Source organism: Mastigoproctus giganteus, chromosome 3 (assembly GCF_048544385.1).
Source record: "Mastigoproctus giganteus isolate SK-2022 chromosome 3, ASM4854438v1, whole genome shotgun sequence".
Classification (NCBI taxonomy): domain Eukaryota; kingdom Metazoa; phylum Arthropoda; class Arachnida; order Uropygi; family Thelyphonidae; genus Mastigoproctus; species Mastigoproctus giganteus.
In genome coordinates, this window is record NC_143577.1 from 9,913,471 (window position 1) to 9,941,178 (window position 27,708).

The window sequence follows — 27,708 nt, forward strand, 5'->3', positions numbered from 1 at the left end:
TGTGCGGTGATCTGATTGAGGTGTATAAGGCCTTGAATGGGTTGAGTACGCTGAATTCTGATGGGATCCTTCCACTTGTTCAGATTACGAACCTAAGGGGGCATAAATTCAAATTAAGAAAAGACAGATGTAGAATAGATGTGCGGAAATTTGGCTTTTGCCGGCGGGTGGTTAATTGCTGGAACAAACTTCCATCTGTCGTTGTGGAAGTCGATAGGTTAAATAAATTTAAGGAGGAACTGGACAGGCATTTGGAGGGAATGGTGTGATTTTTTTTTTTTTTTTTTTTTTGGCTGATGCTGCATAAGCTCATACACTTGCTTTCTTGCATGACATGCCACTACTACTACAATCTTGAAACCTTCCACTTGATCAATGATCACTAATACAGATTCCATCGTATTGAATCCATATTGATGATCTTAGTATATCACCAGTGTTGATCTACTGAATTATGTTACCCATCTATGGACAAATGCAATGGAAAAGTTTGGAGAAACTTGAGCAGTTGCTCTTGATGTTTCAAACGCTTTTGATCATGTTTGGCATAAAGGTCTTCAGAATAAGCATCCATCTTATGGATTGCCAACTGTTTTTTGTAATTGGGCATCCAGTTTTTTCTCTGACTGCTCACTACAGGTGATGAGAGATGGTAGCTACTCACTCTGTACTAATCTGAAATCCAGCCTAACATGGAATATTGTTCCCACATGCAGGGCAATCCCCAATAGCCTCTCTAACCTTCTGGATTCCATTCAAAAGAGAGCAGTTAGATTAATTAATGATCCATCTCTTAACAAAGTCTCTCCAATTTCTGTCTCAAAGACTTTTTGCTTTGGTGCATGCCTTTTCTACAGATATTTCCATGGGCACTGTTCTTCTGAATCTGCTTTTATAATTCCCCCTTTCCAAACCTATCTGAATATGTGCCACAACCAGTCAGCATCCTTTTATTGTCCAACTTCAAACTCACAGAACCAATTTTTTCCTCATTTATTCCTTCAACTTCTGTTTTCTGGAACAACCTCTCTAAACACAATTCCTGAAAATTACAATCTACATAAATTCAAGTCTAATGTCAATCAACAAGTATCTTTGTTCATCTTCTCAACCTTCAATTCATGCACCAAAAGCAAGGAATATTAAAAACCTTGCTGACCTTATATATTTACTTTAAATATCTAATGTGTAAAAGTAGAGGAGAATTTGAAATTTTTTCCATATTTTAATCAAGAAGTCTAACTGAAAGTTTTTATCATATTCATTTAAAAAGATTTACATTCGAACCAAATCCGTATCTTTAAAATCCTTCAAAAATCTAAAATAAACCATGTGCACCTTACCAGTATATCCAAGTTCACAAGAACAGGTATAATTATTCAGAAGATCTATACATTGCCCATGCAAACAAGGTTGAGAGCTGCATTCATCTTTATTTATGTCACAATTCCTGCCCTGCCAACCAGGTAAACATTCACAAAGGTAGCCATTCACCTAATTTTAAAATAGATATTGCATGCATAAACAATACAAAGGCTCAATATCATTATCTGCAAATACTACAGCTTTACACATTCTACAGTTAACAAATGACAAGACAAAGGACACAGTAATATCACATCACATATTAAAGAAATATGCCATGCATTATAAACAAAAATGTAGTAATATATACAGGCATGTCTCAGACAGTAATACAGTTATTACAAAAATACACACACAAGAATTTTCACCAACCAGATCATAGAATTCATAGCTTTTATGTGGTGGCCCATATGTGAGTGCCTAAGGTACATTTTGGCCCCCTTGTGGTCAGAAGTTGGCCAGTCCTGATTTACATTATTATCTAAACAGAATGATTATTAAACTGAGATGCTTGCATAAAATTTTGTAGAATGAACTGTTAATTTCTAATGATAAACAATAAAAATTTCTATATACAATAATGCATTGGTATAGTTTGTATAGGATTTTACTCAGAATGATATCTGAAGCAATATTTTTTTTTTTTTTGGAACCTGCCTAACTGAGTTATGAGTGATAAAAATCCAAAATTTTATAAAATTAATGTCAAAGAGAGCACTTGTTTTATAAAATTAATGTCAAAGAAAGTACTTGTAGAAGCAGCTCTATGTTTTTAGGTATTTAAGAATTTATCTAAGTGAAATTCATATAAATGGGTATATGGAGAGGCATATAATTATATAGAAAAGGTTATACAGAATATAGCTTTTACTTTATATTTCTCAACTACTTTAACCTACATTGTTTCAAAATGAATGCTTAACAGTATTCATAATAACCTGAGTTTAGTATTACAAATGTTATTTTCAAATAAATTACAAAAAAAATCTAAAATATAAAGCATATCTGGAATATATCATTTATATTTTAACTGTTTCATCACATTTAAAATATATGAGGGGTGTTCAATAAATTATCTACCTAAAGTGCTTCCTATAGTTATATTTCAATGATTCATGATTTATCATGTTCCTACATATCTAAACTTGATCCATACTAATTTTGATACTACTACATTTATAGGTTGTGCTGCTGTAATAGAAAGAAGACATCTGCATTAAATTATGGATTTGCTGAAATTGGAGCTTCATTCAGTCATCAAGTTTCTCACCAAAGAAGGAAATGGACCAAAGGCCATTCATGAAAGGATGGTGGGTATGTATATGGCAATGGTGCACCTATAGAGTACAAGGTGAAATTCTGGTCAAAACAATTCAAGTGGGATTAGAGGGTCCATCAAAGATGATGGCCATTCAAGAAGGATGCAGTTTTGATCATAGCCTAATTGTACATTCCAATTTGTCCCACAGGCATCCAACAGAATCGAGGTCTGTCTACAGACAGGCCAGTCCAATTCTTCAAGGTCACCATACACAAACCAGTCCTAAATGATTCTCACCATATGACACAGAACAGAGTCATGCCAATATTGACACGAAAAGGGACTGTTTCCACAGTACTGCACATAATAGATAGTGCATAATTGTACAATATTGTCCAAATAGCAATGGAATTCATCATGGTTTGAGGTCTGTACCAACTGAAACAGCCCTGGTACCATCAATTCACTTCCACCAAACTTCATGGCTGGCATGATGCACTCCAACACGAAGTGCTGCTCCAGTAATTTCCATACTCAAACACATCTAACGTAACAAAACAAAGCAAGATTTGTCACTCTACAATATTCTTTACCACTATTCTAGTGTCAATTAACAGGAACAAAACACCATCTATTTCACGACATTAGTAACCATAATATTGGGCTTATGCACAGCTACCTTACCACTAAACTCGAGGTTATGCATACCCCTATGGATGGCTTGTGTACTGATGGAAGTTCTTGTGGCCTCTTGAACCTGTTCCAGGATGTTTTCCACAGGTGACACGACACGTCAAGCAATAATTACCTACTTGATTCAATGAATATGATTTATGAGTCTGAGGACATCCACACCTTTTTTTTTTAAATAAGGTATCATTTATAGCCTCCCATTTGTAAATATCATCTGCCACAACAGATTTACGTGCACAAAAAAGTTACTGATGTTGCATTAAACTAACATCCCATGTTAAAAGTCTGTAAGCTCCAATCCATGAGACATAATACTAATGCTGCACAGTTTACAATACAGGCATACCTCGGTTAACGTTACCTCTGATAACGAAGCCTCGATATAACGAAGTCCGCAATTTCAAGCCCCATTTAACATAAAGAAAAGCAATTTCTTTGGAAACTAAACTAAATATCGTACGACGTGTTGAAAGCGGCGAAAGAAAATCCGATGTGGCACATTCTTTAGGATTAGCGCAATCAACTTTAACAACCATACTAAGTCAATCAGAAAAAATAAAACAGTCTGCTCAGAATTGTACAGATGTTACAGCGGCAAAATTAACTCGCTTAAGGAATCCAATTTTAGAAAAAATGGAGAAAATGTTAAGTTTGTGGATAGATGATATGTCACAACGTCATATGCCTTTAAGTCAAATGGTCATTCAAGAAAAAGCATTATTTTTGTTTAATCACCTGAAATCTAAACAAACTGAAGAAATTACGGAAACCTTTGGGGCTTCTCGTGGTTGGTTCGAGAAATTTAAAAAAACGGGCCAGGATTCATAGCGTAAAATTAACAGGAGAAGCTGCAAATAAGTTTCCAGAAAAACTAAAGGAAATAATTGAACGTGAAAATTTTCCACCAAATTTGGTGTTCAATGTTGACTAAAGCGGTTTGTTCTGGAAACGGCTACCAACAAAAAGCTTCATTTCTATTGAAGAAAAATCAGCTGCTGGGTTCAAAGCAGCCAAAGACCGTTTAACGTTACTCTTTGGATCAAATGCCTCTGGCGATTATAAATTAAAATTGTTATTAGTTTACCATTCAGAAAATCCGAGGGCGTTAAAAGGTAACATAAAAATGAATTTACCTGTAATATGGAAAGCAAATAGAAAAGCGTGGGTTACCAAGGAGTTATTTACTGATTGGTTTGTTAACCACTTTTGTCCTGGAGTAAAACGGTATTGTCAAAAAAAAACAACTTTGAAGAAAAAGCTCTTTTGTTGTTAGACAATGCTCCGGGACATCCTACTGATCTTAACACGTTGGACACATGCATTCCTGTCAAAGTTGTGTTTCTTCCAGCAAACACAACTTTCCTGATTCAACCATTGGATCAGGGAGTAATAGCATCATTTAAAGCTTATTATCTGCGTCGAATTTTAAGCAATTTACCTGAACTAGAGGATAAAGAGGAAATGACAGTTAAAACTTTTTGGAAAAACTACACCATTAAAAACGCAATTGAAAACATTGATAGTTCTTGGAAAGAAGTCACTAAGAAATGCTTAAATGGAGTTTGGCGCAAAATATGGCCAGAAGTTGTACTAGAAGAAGAAAATAACATCCAAGAAATTAGAAATGAAGTTATCCAGATGGCTCAATCAATAGGTTTCGAAAATGTCGATGAAGAGGATGTTAGAAATTTATTGAATGCAGAAGATGATGGTTTTTCAGTGGAAGATTTAGAAAACCTTGTTAGCAACGAAGACAAAGATAATGAAGGCGAAGTTAAAGAAGTTCCTGCCGAAAAAGTGTTAACAACCAAAGATTTAAAAAGGTGCTTAAATGACATTGAAAACGTTTTAAATTTTTTTAGTGAAAATGATCCTGATTTAGAAAGAAGTGTTATAGTTAAGCGATCAGTGTTAAATGCAATAACTCCGTATAGGCAACTGTTAAATGAAAGAGAAAAAAGCATAAACAATCAACTTTAACCTCATATTTTAAAATGTGATTTCACTTTGTATGTAAGTTGACTGTTTATTTAATAAAACTTTTCTTTGTTCGAAAAAAAGCTTTTCATTTTCTTTACGTAGGAACGTATCCCTATTCTGGCCATAGTATTTTTACCTCTGAAAACGAAGTTTCGGTTAACGAAGTAATTTCGTGGAACGCATCCTATTCGTTAATCGAGGTATGCCTGTATACTGTGTATATATATATATATATATATATATAAAAAATTTAAAATAAATAAATGCACAAGGCATAATACTTTAAGAGTTTGGTATCTATATAATATCGGTGTTTTGATACACCATAGATAACTCTTAATAAACTACAAAGTAGTAGCAAATGATGCCTACAACAACTACTTTGTAGTTTATTAAGAGTTATCTATGGTGTATCTAAACACCGATATTATATAGATACCAAACTCTTAAAGTATTATGCCTTGTGCATTTATTTATTTTAAATATTGACATCTACACCTCTTGGCATCTCTCATATTGTGTGATTAACTTCACAACTGGGTCGTCATGTCTGCATTACCAGGGTACCTGCCCACCCACTGATGATCGGCCAATAGCCGTGAAACAGTGCTGTCTGGGTGGTGGTACTCAACTGAGAATAAGTAACAATAGTCTTCTCTATTAGTGAAGAGTTACTTATTCAAAGTAGTGCAATATCATGGCAACTCGTCGTGAAGGCAGAGCACAATATGAGAAACAGCAAATGATGCCTACAACAACTACTTTGTAGTTTATTAAGAGTTATCTATGGTGTATCTAAACACCGATATTATATATATATATATATATATATATATATATAAATATTAGCATAATGAAGTAGTTAAAATAAAAAAGGTACTAAATATAATACAAAAATTAAGAAAATAAATATAAAGCTATCATTAGCTTTATATTTATATATTATAAATATAATATATTTATAATATATTTCGATTCCCTGACCATTATTGGCCTTGTGGTCCTCCGTTGATATGGGGCATAATGGTCAGTCTATTTTTGTTATTTTGGTTTTATTTTAGTCTCTATTTTTTGATATTTCACGTAATTTGGAACTGGCACCTTAAGAGGGGGGGGTGCCACTAAATTCTTATGTAATTGGCTCTAAATTATTTGGAGATTTTCTGCTACAATTTTTAGTCTCACCTTTTCTTCTCCCTCCCTGTTGATTAATCAATATGCTTAATTTATTGTTTTTTGCTCAACAGTTTGCCATGCTACTGGCATTAATTTTGATTTAATATCAAATATATAAATATATATATATATATATTTTTTTTTTTACTACATCTAACCCAATATGCATGTGCCTCCAGTACATAATATTTGTGGATGGACATCTGAATAATTTTTGTCATATAGTGCACAGTGAAGCTTAAATTTTCATTTTAAAAATTTATTAACTATTAAAAGGGAATCACCGCAAAAAACTATTACTGCTCAAGCAACTTGCAAAGAGGAAAAGACAGAACTACTGTATTAGTTCATGAGAATTATTCAATCATGATTTATCCATGCAAAAACATGCAGGTAACTATCAGAAAATAAAATAAATGGCTAGGTAAATTTAATGCATACAAATATTCAGCTTCCATCTGCCCTAGTTATAGGTGGCCAACCATCCAGATTCCATGTCCAAACACCAGTATTGATCCTACCTTGGAAGAGTTAGTTATTGCATATTAAACACTAAGAGATAATTACTCAATTTTTAAGCAGTAAAAATTAGGAACTTATAATTTAACATAAGTGAAAAACTATAAGTTCATAAATATAAGTTAAAAAGTAATGTATAGTTACCTTTTTTTTTTTTAAATGTAATCCTAAACGTGAAATATTATCAGAACCGCAGTACTCTAGAAGAAGAATATGACAGAAGGTACTGGTTGACAATTGAACTTGTTTCTGTACAGTTTAATTTTCAGGAAATATGTATGAAGGAAAGTTGTTCCAAAGAACAGAAGTAAAAGGATTATATGAAGAAGTAAAAAAGTTAGTTCTACAAGTTTCAGAGCTGAACTGTGAATAGATATTGACTAGATGATGCATGTCTTTGGGCTTGTTTGGAAGAAAGCTGGATTTACAGATGATAATTCAGAAGAATAATGCTCATGGAGAAACTGTATGTGTGATAGACTACAGTGGCATTGTAACAGCTGTATCATTCATCAGCCCTACTCTCTTTAATCTAGAAATCTAAGAGGTTTTGGGGGCACAACCCTCAGACATGAGAATGGTATTCCATGGTTGGGCAAATTTATGATTTGCACAGAGTTATCAAAATCTGTGATATGCTTATGCCAAAAGAGCACAATTTAGGAATATCTTTTGAAAAGATATATGCTCATCTAAAAAATCTCAATGTTGCTGAAGTTGAGAATGGGAGCAGATATTTACCTTGCAGGAAATAAGAAAAGGCCAAGCTTAAAAAAAAATCGAATTCTCCAACTGTAGAATTATCTGGAGATCAGCATTTAAGTAACTGGTGGAGCAGGGATTATCAAACAAACTGGAAAGTTAAAAATGTAGTACACAGTCATCAATAAAATTACACAGAATTTACAGAGCTGGATTTAAAAAAAAAAAAAAAAAAAACATTTGCTAATCCTTTTTGATAGTTACTCTATGCAATATTTGAGATGATAATTAAAAAGGAGGGAGGAGGGAATTGTCTCCCTTCAGCTGGATGTGAGCAAACGTCCATGTAAAAAGATACAAACCAGTGCAATACTGGAGTGTAAAAAGACAACATGTGTTCATTCTAGAGCACAGGCTTTAAGAAAAAGTGGAAAAATTCCATAGGGATCTAGATAATTCATGGTATCAAGAATGTTCAAAATTCTTTTAATTTCTTTTTATTGGAAAACCATGGGAGGTAGTGAACAGGATGTGTTCATCATGGGGAGGAAATTAATGCAAGAACTACAGCTAAAGTAAGCTGCTAATAACTCAGCTTTATGTTGGATGAACATGAAATAGAACCATTAGGATGTTCCAGATTGTGAAAGTATGGATGGAATGCTTTTGGAGTCAAACTAAACTATATTCAGACAAGACAAGTTCCCTACTTCTGAACTTTTCAAAACAGAGCTTAAAGTTATAATCAACCTCTTTACAATATTGTTAAGCTTAATATTGGAAGAAAATGAAATGGGAGATTTAGGTGCAACTCAATTGTGATATGCTTTATTCTTATTCTAAACAGCATTAGCACAGTTTTTGGAAGCCCATGGTTTAGGAAAAAAGGGCAATAAAAAACATATAAGAATAATTTCACTGATATGATTGGAGCGAATATTAGAATCAGGAGGAATAAAAATCAAGCTGGTTATCTGATTTAGTATTGATGTAATGACAAATAACATAAGGTTGAGAAGAGGAAAGGGACAGTGGAGAAAAGATCAACACAGAGGCATTAACTATGTACTTTCTAGGATAGGTGGTAAGAAAAGGATCAGAGTATTATTAGTTGAGGGGTTATAACCGTCTGCTGTTCTCCTAGATAAATGAACATGTATGAGATCATCAATAAGAACAAAATCTTCGGCAACACTACTACTAGCTGGGTTCATACAAAAAATAAAATAAGCCAGCTTAAGTAATGAACATTAAAATCACAAATAAAAATTATTTTACCATTAGGAAAGTTATAGAATATTGTTATAATCCATTTTTCTTAATTATAAAATAATAATTAAGAAAAATGAGATGTAATGATCAAGGAAATTGATAATTGTGATTCTGTCAGAAAACTAAGCAGGACTTGGCAGGTTTTAGATGAAAACAGAAATCACCGAGATTAGAACTGAAACCATATAAATGATTTAAGTTCTATGTTATTTGGAATGAATTAGAAAGTGTTCATATATTTTACATTATGTGTGTGTTTGTGTTTATATATGTGCTGGAAGGCAGGAATAAACTTTCCAGAGTTAAAATCAAGTGCAAATGCCCTAAGGAGAAAAATTTTAAGATTTTATACACAAATATAAACAAAATATAATACTATCAATCATAAACAGAATACACTTAATGGCACATTGTCAGATACTATCATTCAACATATCTAAACCATAACTGTCAAAGCTAATCTTTTTCTGACTGTGTTATACCAGTTGTAGCTAAGCCAAGAGATAGGTAAAATATATATATATATTCACCATTGATAATATATATTTACTTAGTTTTTTTTTTATAACATTTTTAATGAAATGTCTTTTTATATTTGCTGAGACCTTTTCCAAGGAGTAATTATTATATATTCAAGCATTCTTCAACTTCTATAACACCCACTATATATACACAAAATTCCTCTTCATTGGTATGAATACATATTACAATCCCAATCTTTGTTGTTACTTAAATATATAATCTACAAGAGGACTGAGTATGTATGTCCTTCAAATATGCAATGGGACAATCAGCTATTAGCAGTAGGACAAACCAGCCAGTCTTGCTGGCTGGTTTGTCCTACTGCTGCTTGCTCCTCTCACAGTTACACAGAGCTTGTTTCACCAATAAGCTGTATTTTGCACAGTAGTAAGTCAGTATAACTGTCAAGCTCCACTGCATCAGTTCTGATTGCTATTGGCAGCCATTGGTTTTTCTTTATTTTAATGGAAGCTGCCATTGCTACTACCTTTGTTTCTTCTGTTATATCTATATAAGGTGTGAATTGTGAAGGTCATATCACACTTAAAAGGCCAATTTTATTTAGCTTCATTCATTATTTTGCTGTAACTGTTACAAATGGGTACTTATTGATTAAATTCCATTTATGATTGGTTACTAGCTACTTGGCTTTGTTGCATTGAAGTTTGGTTCAAAATTGCTTCATTGATTAAATGTTAGTTTACTTTCAGGTTCTTGCATTTCTTAAGACAATGTTATGTTCAGTTTACAATACCAAAATCTAATATCCCCTCCTTCCTCTTCTACATATATATTTTTTCTCTCTTGCACAGCTTTTCATTTAGGATATGCTATTATCTCTGCCAGGTTCTAGAATTAATGTAATTTACACTATATTGAAATTTTGTTTCTTTATACTAGACCAGAGGTTCCCAACCTTTCTCGGTTCATGGTGCCCTTAGCGTCCGAGTAATTTTTTCACGGCACCTCTAGGCCAAAAGAAATACCTAACACAGTGGTTTTCGACCTTTTAATATATACCTATATAATAATTTTATTCTTTATATAGAGGTACTAAATAAAGATCAATTATAGATCACCACAAAATTAAAAAGATACGGTACAATGGATGTTGTACCGTACCTTTTATATTGTACCCTTTTATAATGAAATAAATATATAAATTTTAAAATAATAATAATAACTTTAAGTAACTTAAACACAAATTACACAGCACCCCAAGAATGTTGTTGTTGCGGCACCCCGGTTGAAAATTACTCTACTAGACCTTTACTTACATGGTTCATCTGCATCGCATTTATTACATATCATTTGTACTGTATGACATTTTGTCCTGCCTATCTACCACTACTCCTGATATAATTGTGTATCTATGGCAGTCCTTTACATCATCGAAATTATCTAGCCTCACTAAAATTATAAAATTGGCTCTAAGATTGTTGTGTTTATTCTACAATCAGCTATGATGGGCTTTTATATTTGGTCACATATGCTGCTGTAATGAGGATACCTCAAACACTTCCCCCCATCACAAAAACTAATAAAATTGTGCTTATGATTGCATTCCTTTTTTAGGCTCAACTTTAGATACTTGTAATTTACAGTATTTCTTTATTTACTACTATGGAATTTAAAAAATTTTTTCTGGAATTTGATTTTTTGATTTGGAATTTTTCACTATACACACATTTTCATTTCCTTCTGCCTCTGAAATTACTCACTGAAGTCTGCACTCACTGTATAAAAAAACTATATATAATTAAAAAAAAAAAAATTAATTCTTTAATGTGGCTTCTCTTTGGTATGGTCTTCAATATACAAATTATCATTCCTATCAGTTGCTGAATTTACAGGGTTATGCAATTAATCTTATAAATGTTCTCATTTTCTTCTGAGCTTTCACTAGCATTGTCCAATTGTCCATCCATGCACTTCTATTGATATTTTACTTGCACAGTTCTTTTACACTGGCATTCTCTGAGTAATTCTATAGTAGTAGTAGTAGTGGCATGTGATGCAAGAAAGCAAATGCATACATTTGCTTTCTTGCATCACACGCCACTACTACTACTACTACAATAGAATTTTGTAAAAAAAAAAAAAAAAAAATCACACCATTCCATCCAAATGCCTGTCCAGTTCCTCCTTAAATTTATTCAAGCTATCAACTTCCACGCCTCCGTAGCCAGGTGGGAAGAGCAGCAGTGCGTAGCACACGCTTCTTGATTAGACTGGGGTTCGAGCCCGTCACCACCAAATACGGAGGATGCGGAAAGGTCAAGGGAATGACCACCGCATATTCCTGGAGCAATATGGCCTTAGTTGCTAATGCTCTAAAAACCAAATAACAATAACAATAACAATATCAACTTCCACAACGACAGATGGAAGTTTGTTCCAGCAATTAACCACCCGCTGGATAAAGGCAAATTTCCGCACATCTATTCTACATCTGTCTTTTCTTAATTTGAATTTATGCCCCCTTAGGTTTGTAATCTGAACAAGTGGAAGGATCCCATCAGAATTCAGCGTGCTCAATCCATTCAAGGTCTTATATACCTCAATCAGATCACCGCGCAGGTGCTTAGTCTCCAGCCACTGCAATTTGCAGAACTTAAGCCTCTCTTGGTAAGAGGATCCCTTCATTCCCCTCACCAATCTTGTTGCCCTTCTCTGTACCCGCTCAAGTAAATCTACATCCTTCCTAAAATGAGGTCTCCAGACCTGTACGCAGTACTCAAGGCGTGGCCTGACCATTGCCTTATACAGAGGGATAATGACCTCCTTTTTCCTGCTAGCAAAATTCCTATATATCATTGACAAAACCCCATGACCTGCCCTGGCAGCCTGTCTGCATTGCTCAGAGAACTTCATATCTGACTGCACAATTACTCCCAGGTCTTTTTCATTTTCTACCACCTTAAGTGTAGTACCACACAGTTGGTACGTTTCTCTGGGGTTATTTCTACCCATATGCAGTACTTTGCATTTGTCAAGGTTAAACTTCAGTTGCCACTTCTTAGCCCATCTTTTTTTTTTTTTTTTTTTTTTTTGATTTGGTAGTTGTTGGCGCATCGGCTTCTGTGGCCATATTGCACCTCCCAAGGTTTTTGCAGTACTTTGATCCAAGCCCGAGGCGGGAATCGAACCCGCGACCTTTGGGTTGCCGGGCAGGCACTTTACCCACTCGGCTAGCCCGGTCGGCTTAGCCCATCTGCCCAAATTATCTAGATCCTGTTGCAGTAGCAGACTGCCATTACTGTCATTAACAACCCTGCCAACCTTTGTACCATCTGCAAATTTCGACATTAAGCCTGATATACCTTCATCAATATCATTGATAAATATACAAAACAACAGTGGACCTACCACCGAACCCTGTGGGACTCCACTAATAACATTAGTCCAAGAAGAGCAGCACCCATTGATTACCACCCTCTGTCTCGCACTTAACCATCCTTTTATCCATTGTAGATGAATGTAGATGCAAAATACTCATTCAGTTTGTTTGCTATCTGAGCAGGATCATCAACAGTCGAACCATCGATGTCAAGTGGACCAATCAGATTCATCCCCTTCCTTTTAGAGTTTATATAAGTAAAGAAATCCTTGCTGTTTTTCTTAGCATCTTTTGCCATCTTCTGTTCCGGGTAAAATAATGGAGTCGCTGGTTCTGTGTCTGAATTATTGCTGCAGTCTTGTCTAGATGATCCCGCAATGCATCTTTAACCAGCGACTCCATTATTTTACCCGGAATCATTACACCCTGCTACAATTTGATAACCTTCTGCCATTTTCAAACCTTTATAATTCCTCACGTGTGAATGTAGATGAAAATACTCATTCAGTTTGTTTGCTATCTGAGCAGGATCATCAACAGTCGAACCATCGATGTCAAGTGGACCAATCAGATTCATCCCCTTCCTTTTAGAGTTTATATAAGTAAAGAAATCCTTGCTGTTTTTCTTAGCATCTTTTGCCACTTGTTTCTAGTTTTGTCCACTTGTCAACTTATCTCACACATAGTCATTGTTTAAATGATTTGTTTTTCAGTTTTGGCTACTGACCCAAAAATTGGTAATGTTTCTTCTTTAGGATGCATTTCTTCTATATAGTCTTTCACTATGCACTTTTTATCATCCCTTTCTTGAATTGCTAATCTTCTCACTCAGTGTTTTTACTTATATGATTCACTTGCATGGTTTTTTTTGTTTAATGATGATACTCTCAGACATCCTGTGTTGTTAGTATGCCTATTTTAATTCTAATACTTAACACTCTACACTTTCTTCACTCTACAATGTACTATTTGGTATATATGACAATCAATTTTCAGGGTGCTATAATTGTTCATATCCATTAAAATTATTATTGGTTTTTGGATTTTATTTGTTATAGCTACCATCTGCTAGATTAGGTTGGTATTCTAGTCTAGTAATCTAAATTAGTATTCTATATAATGGTTTTTTTATTTTTCACTGCAAACAACGAATTGTATACACCTACAAATTCCCATTTATAATTATTGGTCATTTTCTGCTTAACTTATGCTATATATGATTTTGAATAATTCTTCTTGAATACAGTATTTCACTATACACAAATAATCATTCCTATAAATTTCTGACATTACTGAAGTCTGCCCTCAATCAAATAATTAGTTAATTTTTCACAAATATGATTTTCCTTCACAAAGCCTTTAACTAGATGTTTATTATCATTCCTTTTGGTTTCTGGATTTATCAGGATCTGAATTTAACCTCTAAAAGTTCCTACTTTTTGGTTTATCATTTGGATTGTTCATATGCACTGGCCTAACTGAGGCCTTTACCAGAATAGTTCATTCATAATGGCAGTATTAATAATGCTGTATTATTAATATTTATCATTGACCATGATAAATATTTATCATTGAATTTATGCCCCCGTAGGGGGGCATAAATTCAACTTGAAGAAAGACAGATGTAGAATAGATGTGCAGAAATTTGCCTTTAGCCAGCGGGTGGTTAATTGCTGGAACAAACTTCCATCTGTCATTGTGGAAATTGATAGGTTAAATAAATTTAAGGAGGAACTGGACAAACATTTAGAGGGAATTGTTTTGTAAAATTTTTTTTTTTGGCTGATGCTGCATAAGCTCATACACTTGCTTTCTTGCATCACATGCCACTACTGGCGCCTCCGTAGCCAGGTGGGCAGGAGCAGCAGTGTGTAACACATGCTTCTTGATTAGACCGGGGTTCAAGCCTGTGACCACCAAATACGGAGGATGTGGAAAGGTCGGGGAATGACCACCGCATATCCCCGGAGTAACATAGCCTTAGTTGCTAATGCTCCTAAAAACCACCAAATAACAATAATGCCACTACTACTACCATATAACATTGTAACTGCTCAGGGTGATAGTGTGGTTTCTTAGACATTGCTTCCTCTCATATATAATCATTGTTAAAGTATTTTGTTTGATACTATCTGCTACCGATCTCTTGTCTTCAGACACTTAATTCACACCATGCCTTAAGATTTTTTGACAATTTTTATTGGGATTGTGATTATTTAGTTGCACTTATCAATATTATTTGCTTTTTTTTCCTTTTTATGCTTTGTAATACAATTGCTATTTTGTTCATCATTTTATTCTTACTCACTTATAGTGGATTAGTAGTTTCACCAGTTGAAATTTCACTTGCTGTAATTTTGTAGAGTTAAAACGTTTTGAGCTTCTGTAATATTTTTTCCCCCATTCTAAAGTAGTCTCATGTTTCTGACATTTAAATATACAGTACTAATTTAATCTTTACATTAAGCTTTATTTAGCCAAGACCTCCTTTTCGTGGTGGGCTTTTATGCTCTGAGCTTGTCCGATTATTTTAAAATCTTTAATTCTTCTCTTTGCAGTCTTTCAACTACTATCCAGACTTGTTCAGTTATCCTACCTGTTAGATTACTTGAGGGATGGAAATGATGCTATATCATTTATATACAGCATGTAATATGGCACACCATTAGGAAATACACTAAACTAGTTTAATAATTTAATATATATTTACATAATTAAACATTTTGTAACTTAAAAATTCAGCATGGGGGCTGCCATTCTTAAACATATAAATTTAGAAAAATTTTAATTGTAAATTTAAAATCCTTAATTGCACCTGCTCATAATATTTTGAATTGGTCTACATGCATGAAATGCTATGTCCAAATGGATTACCACAGTTGTAGTCTCCAACAATGTTTGCTATGATAATCCACCACCTATTATTATTATTTTTGTTCATTTAGTGTCCCCACACACACACACACACACACACACACTTGGGTTTAAGAAACCTACTCATCTTGATACTAATCTAATGTGCAACTCACGGGCATTAGATTAGTATATTATTTATTGTTCAGCTATTCATTTAATTTCATGGTTAATTTATTTGTTGTATTTTTCTGCAATATGATTTAGTTTCTCACTTTCTATGAGCTTTCAGATTACTTCATATTTTATTATTCTTCTTTCCTTTTTCTTATACATTGTAAATCTGTACAATTTGGAGTCCCACAAGGTTCGGTGTTGAGTCCACTGTTGTTTTGTATATTTATCAATCACATTGATGAAGGTATATCAAGCTTAGTGTCGAAGTTTGCAGATGATACAAAAGTTGGCAGGGTTGTTAATGACAGTGTGCTACTGCAATAGGATCTAGAAAATTTGGGCAGATGGGCTAAAAAGTGGCAACTGAAGTTTAACCTTGACAAATACAAAGTACTGCATATGGGTAGAAGTAACCCCAGAGAAACGTACCAACTGTGTGGTACCACACTTAAGGTGGTATAAAATGAAAAAGATCTGGGAGTAATTGTGCAGTCAGATATGAAGTTTTCTGAGCAAAGCAGACAGTCTGCCAGGTCAGGTCATGGCATTTTGTCAATGATATATAGGAATTTTGCTAGTAGGGAAAAGGAGGTGATTGTCCCTCTGTATAAGGCAATGGTCAGGTCATGCTTTGAGTACTGCATACAGGTCTGGAGGCCTCATTTTAGGAAGGACGTAGATTTGCTTGAGCATGTACAGAGAAGGGCAACAAGATTGGTGAGGGGAATGAAGGGATAATCTTACCAACAGAGGCTTAAGTTCTGCAAATTGCAGTGGCTGGAGACTAGGCACCTGCGCGGTGATCTGATTGAGGTGTATAAGGCCTTGAATGGGTTGAGCAAGCTGAATTCTGATGGGATCCTTCCACTTGTTCAGATTACGAACCGAAGGGGGCATAAATTCAAATTAAGAAAAGACAGATGTAGAATAGACGTGCGGAAATTTGCCTTTAGTCAGCGGGTGGTTAATTGCTGGAACAAACTTCCATCTGTCGTTGTGGAAGTTGATAGGTTAAATAAATTTAAGGAGGAACTGGACAGGCATTTGGAGGGAATGGTGTTTTTTTTTTTTTTTTTTTTTTTTTTGGCTGATGCTGCATAAGCTCATACACTTGCTTTCTTGCATCACATGCCACTACTACTACTACTAAATCCCACATCAGTACACTGTGATCACTGCCAGCTAGTGGTTCCTTTATCTGCAAATTCTTAATACACGAATTATCACTGCTGATTACCAAATCAAGAGTATTACCCTCTCTGGTTGCCTCACTCACAAACATGCTGCTGCAGAAAACAATCATCTAATAAATCCACAAAAGTCTTACTAGTGTGCGAGTGATCAACCCACACATTCCAGTCAATATCTGGGAAGTTAAAATCCCCCATTATAAGACATTCTGATTTACTAGCCCACTCTATTTCTCTGTAATTGTTCATTGTACTCATTCGAGTCATTAGGTCTATAACACACTCCTAATCTTATTTTTGATTTTGCAGTGCTTATGTCACACCAAACTGACTCAACAGTGCACTGTTCATCTATATCAACTGGATACACTTCTTTTGATTTTATGTTTTTCTTAATTAACATCATAACATCTCCTCCCTTTCTATCCTGTCTATCCTTTCTGTACACATTGTACTCCCCAAATTACAATTCTGCATTCCTAATATCTGTGTGATACCACGTCTCTGCTATCCCAACAATATCCGCCTTTGATGTCTTGACCAAAACTTCAGATTTATTTACTATTGTTCTAGCATTGGTATACATGCACCTATTCTTATTCTTAGTTACCCTAACACATACTATATATCCGCCTGTTTCACGATGATTGCCATCAGTCTCTGAAACCCCGGGTTTCGGGGACTGATAGCAGTCCTCAGTCAGGCAGTCATCAGTCTTGGGGGTATTCACAGATTAAAAGTAACCTTTTAGTGTGTGAATCTTCCCAAGCTAACAGTTTTCCAACCCACCTAACACTGCCTCAATAGCATCAGCAAATATTCTTGCACCCTTTCTATTTAAGTGTATCCCACCCCTGTAGAAGCAGTCTCTCCTGTTAGCAAGCACAGACCAGGCTGAAAAAAAATTCAACCCCCTTGAGCCTTGCACATTCCCCCTCCGAGGCCGAATTGATTGACAAGGCTCTCATCATGTACTTCTTCCTATCGTGTCTGGGCAGAATTGCAGACACTCAAATTTAACCCTAACTCATGACTTTTTGGCTTATGTAGTCCAATAACCCAGTTTTACATGCATCCTTACCATTTAAATCCATCCTTACAACAACTCCCTTTAAGTTGGTTTATTTTTATAATCGTTTCACATTTTTAGCAAACATGCGCACGCATTATCTTGTTCTACATATATTCTATTATGATTTATTTGGACCTAGTTTCAGTTATATATTTACAACTTTTGCAATGTCTAAATTTTAAAATGACAGAAAATTGAATTGGATAGTTGGGTACACAAAAAAAAAAAAAAAAAAAAAATATTGCACTGTAATAAATTTCTACATTGAATGTGTACTTATTCAGTTTCTACTGATTCAGTTGTTTGCACTTTCACACACACATAACGATCCTTTGTGAATTCTGGGGAACTGTCAACTTCCATAGTTTCTTTTAAATTTTATCTAGAATACAGTCTACTTTGTTAGTAACAATAAAAACTATTCCCATTTATAAATGTGTTACACAGTTTTTTTTTTTTTTTTTTAATCTGTTAAAATTCTCTTTTCTAAAATAAATATTGTTGTGCGAGAATTTGCTTCAAAATCTGATTTTGTTCATCAACATCCTTGCCGTCCGAATTTCTGGAAACTGTTTGTATTGCACTTAACCTTGTATATTATACTAATATATTGGGCTATACACAATATGTACATTAACATCATTCTATGGTGTTAAAAATCTGCCTATCATTCACATAGTTCTCTAATTCCAACTTATTTAAAACTTGCCAATTCACTTCCTAATTATTAACTGATACAGATATAAAAATATACTTCATTTCTACAATTTTTAAAAATATGCTTAGTAATAAAGTCAACTGAGTATTACTGTACACTGGCTGTGACAAAAATCTCTCACTCTCTCTCTCAAAAAATTATATCCAAGACAAGCATTTAACATGATCCTGTAAATTTAATAAAAGGAATTAATAAACAAAATCATATTAGTTGCTTACCAGATCTGTGCATCGAGAACTATTTCTGCATGGATTAGATGCACATTCATTAATATCTACCTCGCAATTAACTCCTGTATAGCCAGGTGGACATTCACAACTATAGCCTGGAGTACCATCTATACATCTAGAAAGAAATATTAAAATATTTCAGTTAAGCAATGCAAGTCAATGATATGAATTAGAGTTCATGTGTAATTTCTATAATGCAATAAATTAACTGAAATCGAATACAGAACTTGGCTGTTTTTTTGGTTTAGCACTTCCACTGCTGAGCACATTACTTAGCATTTCTGTATTACTAGCCTCAGTGAGATTTTCCCAAGATTTTCCTTAGTATTTTCCTACTAAACTCTAATTAGTAGCAAGAAAGTTTAGTAGTAGGAAGTATAGGCCATTACTCAGAAAATTAATTTCTTTTTAAGTCTCACTGGAAAGCAAAACTGTTAAAAATTCTTTCTTATGATGAATCAAGCAAATCTATTATTACCTATTACTGTTGTCTTCATGTAAGTCTTCAACTTTATCATTACACAATTGCATTTTACCCACACATTTATAATATTTTTCTTGTAAGGACATTAATTTATAATTAACATAAAATACTCTAACTAGTGGCAAATCACTTCTTTATACCTTCAAGCGGTAATTGACAAAGCAATCGATACTCTCATCTTAACTTTGAGCAGCAACGCAAATTTGCTTTGAAATGAATTTTTGTGCCTTAATGCATGTGTCCATTCAACAACAGTCAATAAACGGGTGCTGGAAAAGGAAAGACACATGAAATTAACAACTGAGAGATATTGGCACACTGATTGAACCTGGGCATAGTGCATTATGGCTGGAATTTTGCTTAATGTCAATCACATTGCCTAGAGTGCTTTAAAAGCTATATACTTGGGTCACAGCTTCATACGTTCTTTGCATATGTTGAAGTTATTTTATCTAGTTTAATATTTTCCATAAGAAAAGGTAAAATTTTTTGAAGATTATGCTTACTGAATTTTAATTTTTTAGTTTATGAAAAAAAAAACATCATCCTTAGTGTGTGTCTACTGATAACATTTTGTGTAAAAAATTGAGTGTGCCGAGCACATATAGCAGAAGTTAAGTGAAACTTTGTTAGAATCTTTTGAAACATTCATTATTTCAATGTTACAGTGGTTTAATATTTTACAATTGTTTTACAAGTTTATTACAAAGCTTTTACAGAACTCTCTCTCTCTCTCTCCTTTGTACTCAGTGGAGTTGGTTTCGGTGGTCACATTGCACATACGTGCTCTATATGCCTTACAACATTCACTTCAGCATGTTGAATTATAAATTTTTTTACGTGGAATTTTTTTTATTAAATACGGTAGAGAATGACAAAAGAAATATTTTGGTTTTTAAAATCAGACTGCTAGAAGCTGTAAAAAGAGTGATTTAAAACGTAAAAGCGACATCCGTGTGAGTTGCACTATGGTTGAACTGTAGGGGTACTGCCTATATCATATGCTGCTGCTACGTACGCGGCACTGCATTGCTCATGCCTGGTATGGAGTCATACAATGGTGGGGACAATGAATCATTCTGTGTCACATTTTCACTGCGATTTTTGTCAATCCACGGATGCAAGTTACTCCCATGTGAAAACTGCCTGGGGCATGCTTAAAGAAATTTCACTTCAAAAGTGTTTTCCTATAAAAGTTTACCTAAAAGTTTAACCCTTTAGGTAATATTTAACCCTTTAGTTAAAAAAAAAGGGCTAAAAAAGGGGGGGGGGGACATCAGGACTGAAAAGGAAAAGGGATGGACACTTATGTTGAAGCTGATGACATTGAATCAGCTCTTTTATAATAATATGTCATCTGGTACTGAAATAAAATTCTATTCAACTGTTGCAGATTCTGAATCTTGTTCAAATGTATCTGTTAATGTTAGAATGATAAAAACAAAACAACAAACAGATGCTGGTGATACTTGGAGTGATGATTCTTCCCAGATGAAATCTCTTCCATTTACTAAAAACCAGTGCCTACTTGTTCCAGTGTCCCAAAGAACACAAAGGATCCTTGCAAATATAAAAGGCAGCAAATGTGTTAAATAATGATTACAGGGGATCCATGGTATCCAAGTCCCTGCAGTTACAAGGAATTGAAAATTCAACAATTAAACAAACAATTCAATAAACTTTACTTAACCTTACATTGTGCAACATATAACAAAAATGTCTAATAAAATAATTTTCTCATTTTTCAGTTACTTCATCCATTTTTTATTATGTAAAAGTACATAATAACCATTACTATATAATATCAGTGTAGATACACAATATCTACTCATCCTTCACAGTGAGCTACCCATGTATTGCACTTCCTCAAATAAGAAATGGTTCACTTGCGATACCAGGATACCTGCCCACCGAGAATAAGAAACAATAGTCTTCTCTATTGGTGAAGCGTTACTTATTTGCGGTAGTGCAATACATGAGCAACTCATTGTGAAAGATGAGCACAATATGAGATAGAGATGAAATGATACCTTTCACACTACTACTACCGTAATTTTTCTTTAAGTTATCTATGGTGTATTTACACTGATAGTATATAGATATAGAATCTTAAAATTCTATGCCTAGTTGCATTTTAGTTTTCTTTAAATAATAAACATTATGAAAATTTGGTCCCCATTATAAGTAGAATTTTCTGGAAACAATTATCCATGGATAATGAGGATGCCCTGTATATTACAGAAACTGCCAAACGACATCTGCATGGCAAGATTAAAGGTCTTTATACAACTAGGTCTCTAGGTCTTTATACAACAGCACTGGCAATAAAAGTGTTAATCGCATGGGATTTCAAGATTATTCATGAGAGCACATTAAAAAAAAAAATACTAATTAAATTTTGCTCTGCATCCATAGCAGATATTTGAAAAATGAAATCTATGCTGGAAGTTGTGAGTTACCTTGAAAGGTGGAGACAGATAAATTCCTTGTTTGTTTTTAGGAGCATTAGCAACTAAGGCCATATTGCTCCGGGGATATGCGGTGGTCATTCCCTGACCTTTCTGCATCCTCCGTATTTGGTGGTCACTGGCTCGAACCCCGGTCTAAACAAGAAGCGTGTGCTACGCACTGTTGCTCCTGCCCACCTGGCTACGGAGGCGCCATAAATTCCTTATAAGCCCATTTTAAAACTGACAGTAATATTATGCAACATACTATTATTTTTTTGAAATTATTTTTAAAAGAATCTTCTGATGGAAACAGTTCATAGTATGTTATGACCTGAATTTAATTTAATTGCCTGAAAGTTAATCAAACATCTCATTGTCAAATTATAACATTTTAGGTTTTAGATTTGGTTCATATGAGTTTTGAATTAATCATATGAGTTTTGAATTAATATCTACTGGTTATATCAAATTTCAGTAATTGGTTTATGATAAATTCTTGTGCAATAAATTCAAGCATTGTATAATCAACATAATTTGAGATTAAGATATTAGCATTAGAAGGCAATGCACACTTATGCAATCAATTTAAATTAAATTTGTTAGAATTTAAATGTCTCTTAGGTTTCTCTCTATGAAAGGATACTATAACACGATAAGGTATTTTGTATTATATCAACAAGTAATTCTGTTTTATTGTATCACTCATTCAGTGATGTAATATTGGTAAATATTACATCACATCACTGAATGAGCTATTTAAGTCAAGAAAACTTTATTTACATATAATATTACACACTGTTTACCTTCCTCCATTAAGGCAGGGGCTGGAAATACAATCCTTCAGGTTTTCTTCACAAGGAGCATTGGAATATCCAACTGCTTTAATGAAAAATGTATTCTAATATAGCAATAAAAGCTGAATACATTTATAATAATTCTATATATGAAAAATAATACATTTAATATTATTTAAGTAGAACTATTCATTTTTGTTTTGATTAGATACATTGTTAATCTTTCACTTTCAGATCTACTAACATTCAACTTTTGAAAATCTAGATTTGTTTTTTAATCAAACTGTGTCCACAAAATTATTAAGTGTCATTGACGTATCAACTTTTTATCACAAAACTAAGTCCATACTCAATGAAACTTTTTTTTTCATTTTAGTACATTAAAAGTTTCAAAATAAAAAAAGACATAATTAAATGAATATTATAACTGTAAGTTCTTTAACCATTAATAATACAATTATAACTATGCTTAGAAAAATTCTTATAAGCATAAGTTACAGTTACAATTATATATTAATACATTTCTTTGAAGTGTATTAGTATATAATTGTAACTGTATACAGAAGTCGTCAACTTACATCAACACTAGTGCCTACATAACTAGCAAACTGTCACCCATATTATTATTTGTCTGATTTGCATTTACAACAGTCTAACCTGCAGTTTTTACTTTTTTAAAGAATTGGATGGGCTTTTTTTAAAAATTGAAATAATATGAGGTGTTTTTTTTTTTGTTTTTGTTTTTTAGCAGTTGCAGAATAAATCCACTTTGTTGCATCATTATGCTATTTTTATACAGGCAACCCCCTTTTAACACGGTACTTCTACAACATGGTTTCACTCTAACATGGTTGACAAATTGTAGAAATCATCGCACAATACGGTACTTGTACAACAAGGTTTCACTCTAACGCGCTTTGAGAATTGCTGGAAATTTCATATAACACTGTATTTTTGAGCTTTGTGCTGGGGAAAACCCTGCTATTATGTTCGATGTAATTTTCATCATTACCATTCCTTTTTGTGAATTCCCACTGTTGACTCGCTAGTTGTTATCGCCTTCCATAGAAAGATAAAAAAGAAATCAGTCTATCTAGCAGCAGGATAATATTCCAGAAAAGTTTATTGTATAATTAGGTGTAAACTGTAACTTCAAATTATAATTCTGAGTTACATTTTACACCTAAAAATTTGAATTTTTTGCAAAAAATATTTCATATATTTTAATTGCTTCATTTTTTCTATTTTTTCTCCCATGTTTTCCACCAGTCAGACAAGCCACTTCAGATGGCAGGTAACTTTGAACGTGTCTTTCCCCCAAATCCCTTCTACAGATTAAATATAAAATGAGTCATATAATCTCATTTCCAATGTTTAATCATTAAAACCACTAGTAACACAACATTTTCATTTGTTTAGTAGTAGTAATCAAGGCATGTGAAGAAAGAAAGCAAGCTTATGTAGCATCAGCCCAAAAAAAAAAAAAAAAACATTTCACACATCCATTATTTGCTCAATGTTCGTCCAGTTCCTCCTTGAATTTATTTAAGCTATCAATATCCACAACAACAGATGGAAGTCTCTAACAACAATCAACTACCCACTGGTTAACAGCAAATTTCTGACATCTATTCTATAACTGTCTATCCTCAATTTCAATTTATGTCCCCTCAGGTTCATAATCTGAGAAAGAGGAAGAAACCCATCAGAACTGAGCCTGCTCAACCCATTCAAAGCCTTACACAGCTCAATCGGATCACTTCGCAGGTACCTAGTCTCCAGACGCTGCAATTTGCAGAACTTAAGCCTTTCTTGGTAAGAGGATCCCCCTTCAATCCCTTCACCAATCTTGTTGCCATTCTCTGTACACACTCAAGCAAATTTACATCCTTCCTAAAATGACACCTCCAGACCTGTACGCAGTACTCAAGGCGTGTCCTGACCATTGCCTTATACAATCACCTCCTTTTCTCTGCTAGCAAAATTGCTGTATATCATTGACAAAACCCCATGACCTGCTCTTGCAGCCTTGTCTGCATTGTTCAGAAAACTTCATGTCTGACTGCACAATTACTCCCAGGTCTTTTTCATTTTCTACCACCTTAAGTCTAGTACAACACAGTTGGTACGTTCCTCTGGGGTTACTTCTACCCATATACAGTACTCTGCATCTGTCAATGATAAACTTCAGTTGCCACTTCTCAGCCCATCTTCCAAAATTTTCTAGATCCTGTTGCAGTTAGCACACTGCCATTAACAACCTTACCAACCTTTGTATATCTGCAAACTTTGACATTAACCTTCATCGATATCATTGATAAATACACAAAACAACAGAGAGCCCAACACTGAACCCTGGGGGACTCCACTAATAACATTAGTCCACGAAGAGCAGCATCCATCGATTACCACTCTGTCTTCTTCCACTCAACCGCTCTTTTATCCATTGTAGCAACTTACCCTTAATATCATACTTCTCCAATTTGTACAGTAGTCTTCCATGCGCAACAGTGTCAAAAGCTTTCCTGAAATAAAAGTAAATATCAAAATTATTTTTTGTATCCAGTTCCTTTGTAACCATATCATAGTATCCAATCAAATTTGTCAGACAAGACTTTCCCTTAACAAACTCATGCTGTGTCTGAATTATTACTGCAGTCTTGTCTAGATGACCATGCAATGCATCTTTAACCAGCGACTCCATTATTTTCCATGGAACAGAAGTTAAACTAACTGGTCAGTAATTACTCGTGTCACCCTTAGATCCCCCTTGTGAATTGGGGATACATTTGCACATTTACAGTCCATGAGGACTTTCCCTTAGTCTAAGGATGCTCTCATAATTATGACTAAGGGTTTGCTTACTTTTTTTGCTGCCTCCTTTAATATAACTGGATAGACCACATCCATCTCAGGTGATGGATGTGGTCTATCCAGTTACATTAAAGTAGATAGATGTAGTTTAACTTCAACAATTTCTCCTCCACTTTTCTCTAAGTTATTACAAAATCATTAAGCTCCCTGTTGGATAAACTTCTGGCATTTCCCTCCCTTAATAACTCCTCATGTGTGAATGTAGATGCAAAATATTCAGATTATCAGCTATCTGAGCAGGACCATCAACAGTTGAACCAACAATGTCAAGTGGACCAATCTGATTCATCCCCTTCCCTCTAGAGTTTATACAAGTAAAGAAGACCATGTTGTTTTTCTTAGCATCCTTTGCCAAAGATTTCTCATAATCTTCCTTTGCTTGCCAAAATTCCTTTGTGACTTGATTACAGACTAGCTTATAACTATCATAGACCTCTGTGTCACCTGATAATTTATATGCATCCCATGCATTTTCCATCTCTGCCTTGATTCTCATTAGTTCATCTGACATCCATTTAGGCCTAAACCTTGAACAGTATTTCTTAACCGGTATGAAAAGCCTAGTAGCTTCCATGATTACTTTGATTAAAGCTTGTTTTAAATTTAATTTAATAATGCATTAAGTTTTCGCCTAAGATTAGTTTACCCCTTATACAAATCATCAGTTGAGCTAGTATTATCCTCTAGATTGACTTCTCAATACATGACACAAGCTGTACAAGCGAGGAACTCTTGAGTCACAGGGAATTGCTTATGGCCATTCTGCCTGAGCCATAATATCCACTGAAGCATTCAAAGTGGATTTTGCAGCAGCCAATTATTAAGGTAAAAATTAAAAAATAATACAGACATTTTACAAAATATTACAGTAATTAAACAGATACCAAAGATTAATCTACTACTGAATCGGAATTTTAAATTATAAGATTCCAAGAAAATAACTTACAAAAGGACAGAATTAAATTTACATGATATCCAAGAAACATTAAAAAAATTTAATCAATAAAAATCCTAATCCAAACCTCTTATAATTCATAAAAACAACAAACTTCTTGGGAAACATTGTTGATTTTGTCTTTCTCTGTCTATTATGCTGCAGAAAAAGTTGGATGTTTTGATAATCTTGATTCATTCTGCTATGTGTGCAGGAAACTAACTTTGAATTCCAAAAACAAATACTCCATTTATTGCAAAGATACATGCATTATACACCTTGAAATAGACATCATAAAAAAGGTCCAAATACCGGCGACACACTTGGCAAGAAAAGGGTAGCCATAGAATGGGGGGGGATAAAGAGTTATAAAGAGTTAGTTATAAAGACTTGTAACTAAATACCTTATCTGATTAAGGTTTATAAAGCCCTGGGAGAGGATAGTAAAACAACTAAAGGTAAAATTTTCATGTTATTAAATGACAACAGAAATGGGGTATAAATGCAAAATAGAGGGAAGGTTATAAGACTGGACTGTAGCATGTTTTCCTTTAGCTAGAGGGCTGTTAATCATTGGAAGAAATTTCTTCTTTGGGTAGCTGAGACCATGGAGAAATTAAACATTAAATATATAATTGGATATTTATTCCTTCTATGGAATGAGAATGGGATTATATAACTAATTTTAAATATAAAATTAGTCATGTAATCCCATTCCCAAATGTTTAATCATTAAAGCCACTAATAACACAATGTCCCATTCAGTCCAGTGTGATCTCCCTGCACTATTTGGCTAAAAATTAATACTATACTTTAGATTCAGGGTTAGAGATCAGGACCACATGCTGTTCATATGAAAGAATGCCATGAAAATATGCAGGTGCCTTTAAAAAGTAGCAACCAAGATAAATATTTGCGGTGACTTGAAAGTGACAACATTTCTTGGGATACAACTAGGCTATATGAAATATTTCTACTTTTTGGTGTGAATGGGACAGCTGGGCAAAGGACAAGTTGACAATTCAAGAATGGCCTGTGTTTGAGAACTAAACTCTGTTACAGAGTTTAGTTCTCAAAAAGAGAAACATTGCATCAGCCTCTC

At 34.1% G+C, this 27,708-nt stretch overlaps 1 protein-coding gene across 1 annotated transcript in view; it reads right to left on the reverse strand.

The window, feature by feature from the left end:
- The window catches only part of LOC150087659 (protein crumbs-like), a 207,835-nt gene that overhangs the window by 68,935 nt on the left and 111,192 nt on the right, over window positions 1-27,708 (reverse strand). Inside the window, exons 7-9 of the mRNA XM_090369851.1 lie at window positions 22,808-22,883; window positions 19,059-19,185; window positions 1,344-1,494 (exon numbers count right to left, since the gene is read on the reverse strand). Of these exons, the coding sequence (XP_090225977.1) occupies window positions 1,344-1,494; window positions 19,059-19,185; window positions 22,808-22,883 (354 nt within the window). The remainder of the gene's footprint in view (window positions 1-1,343; window positions 1,495-19,058; window positions 19,186-22,807; window positions 22,884-27,708) is intronic.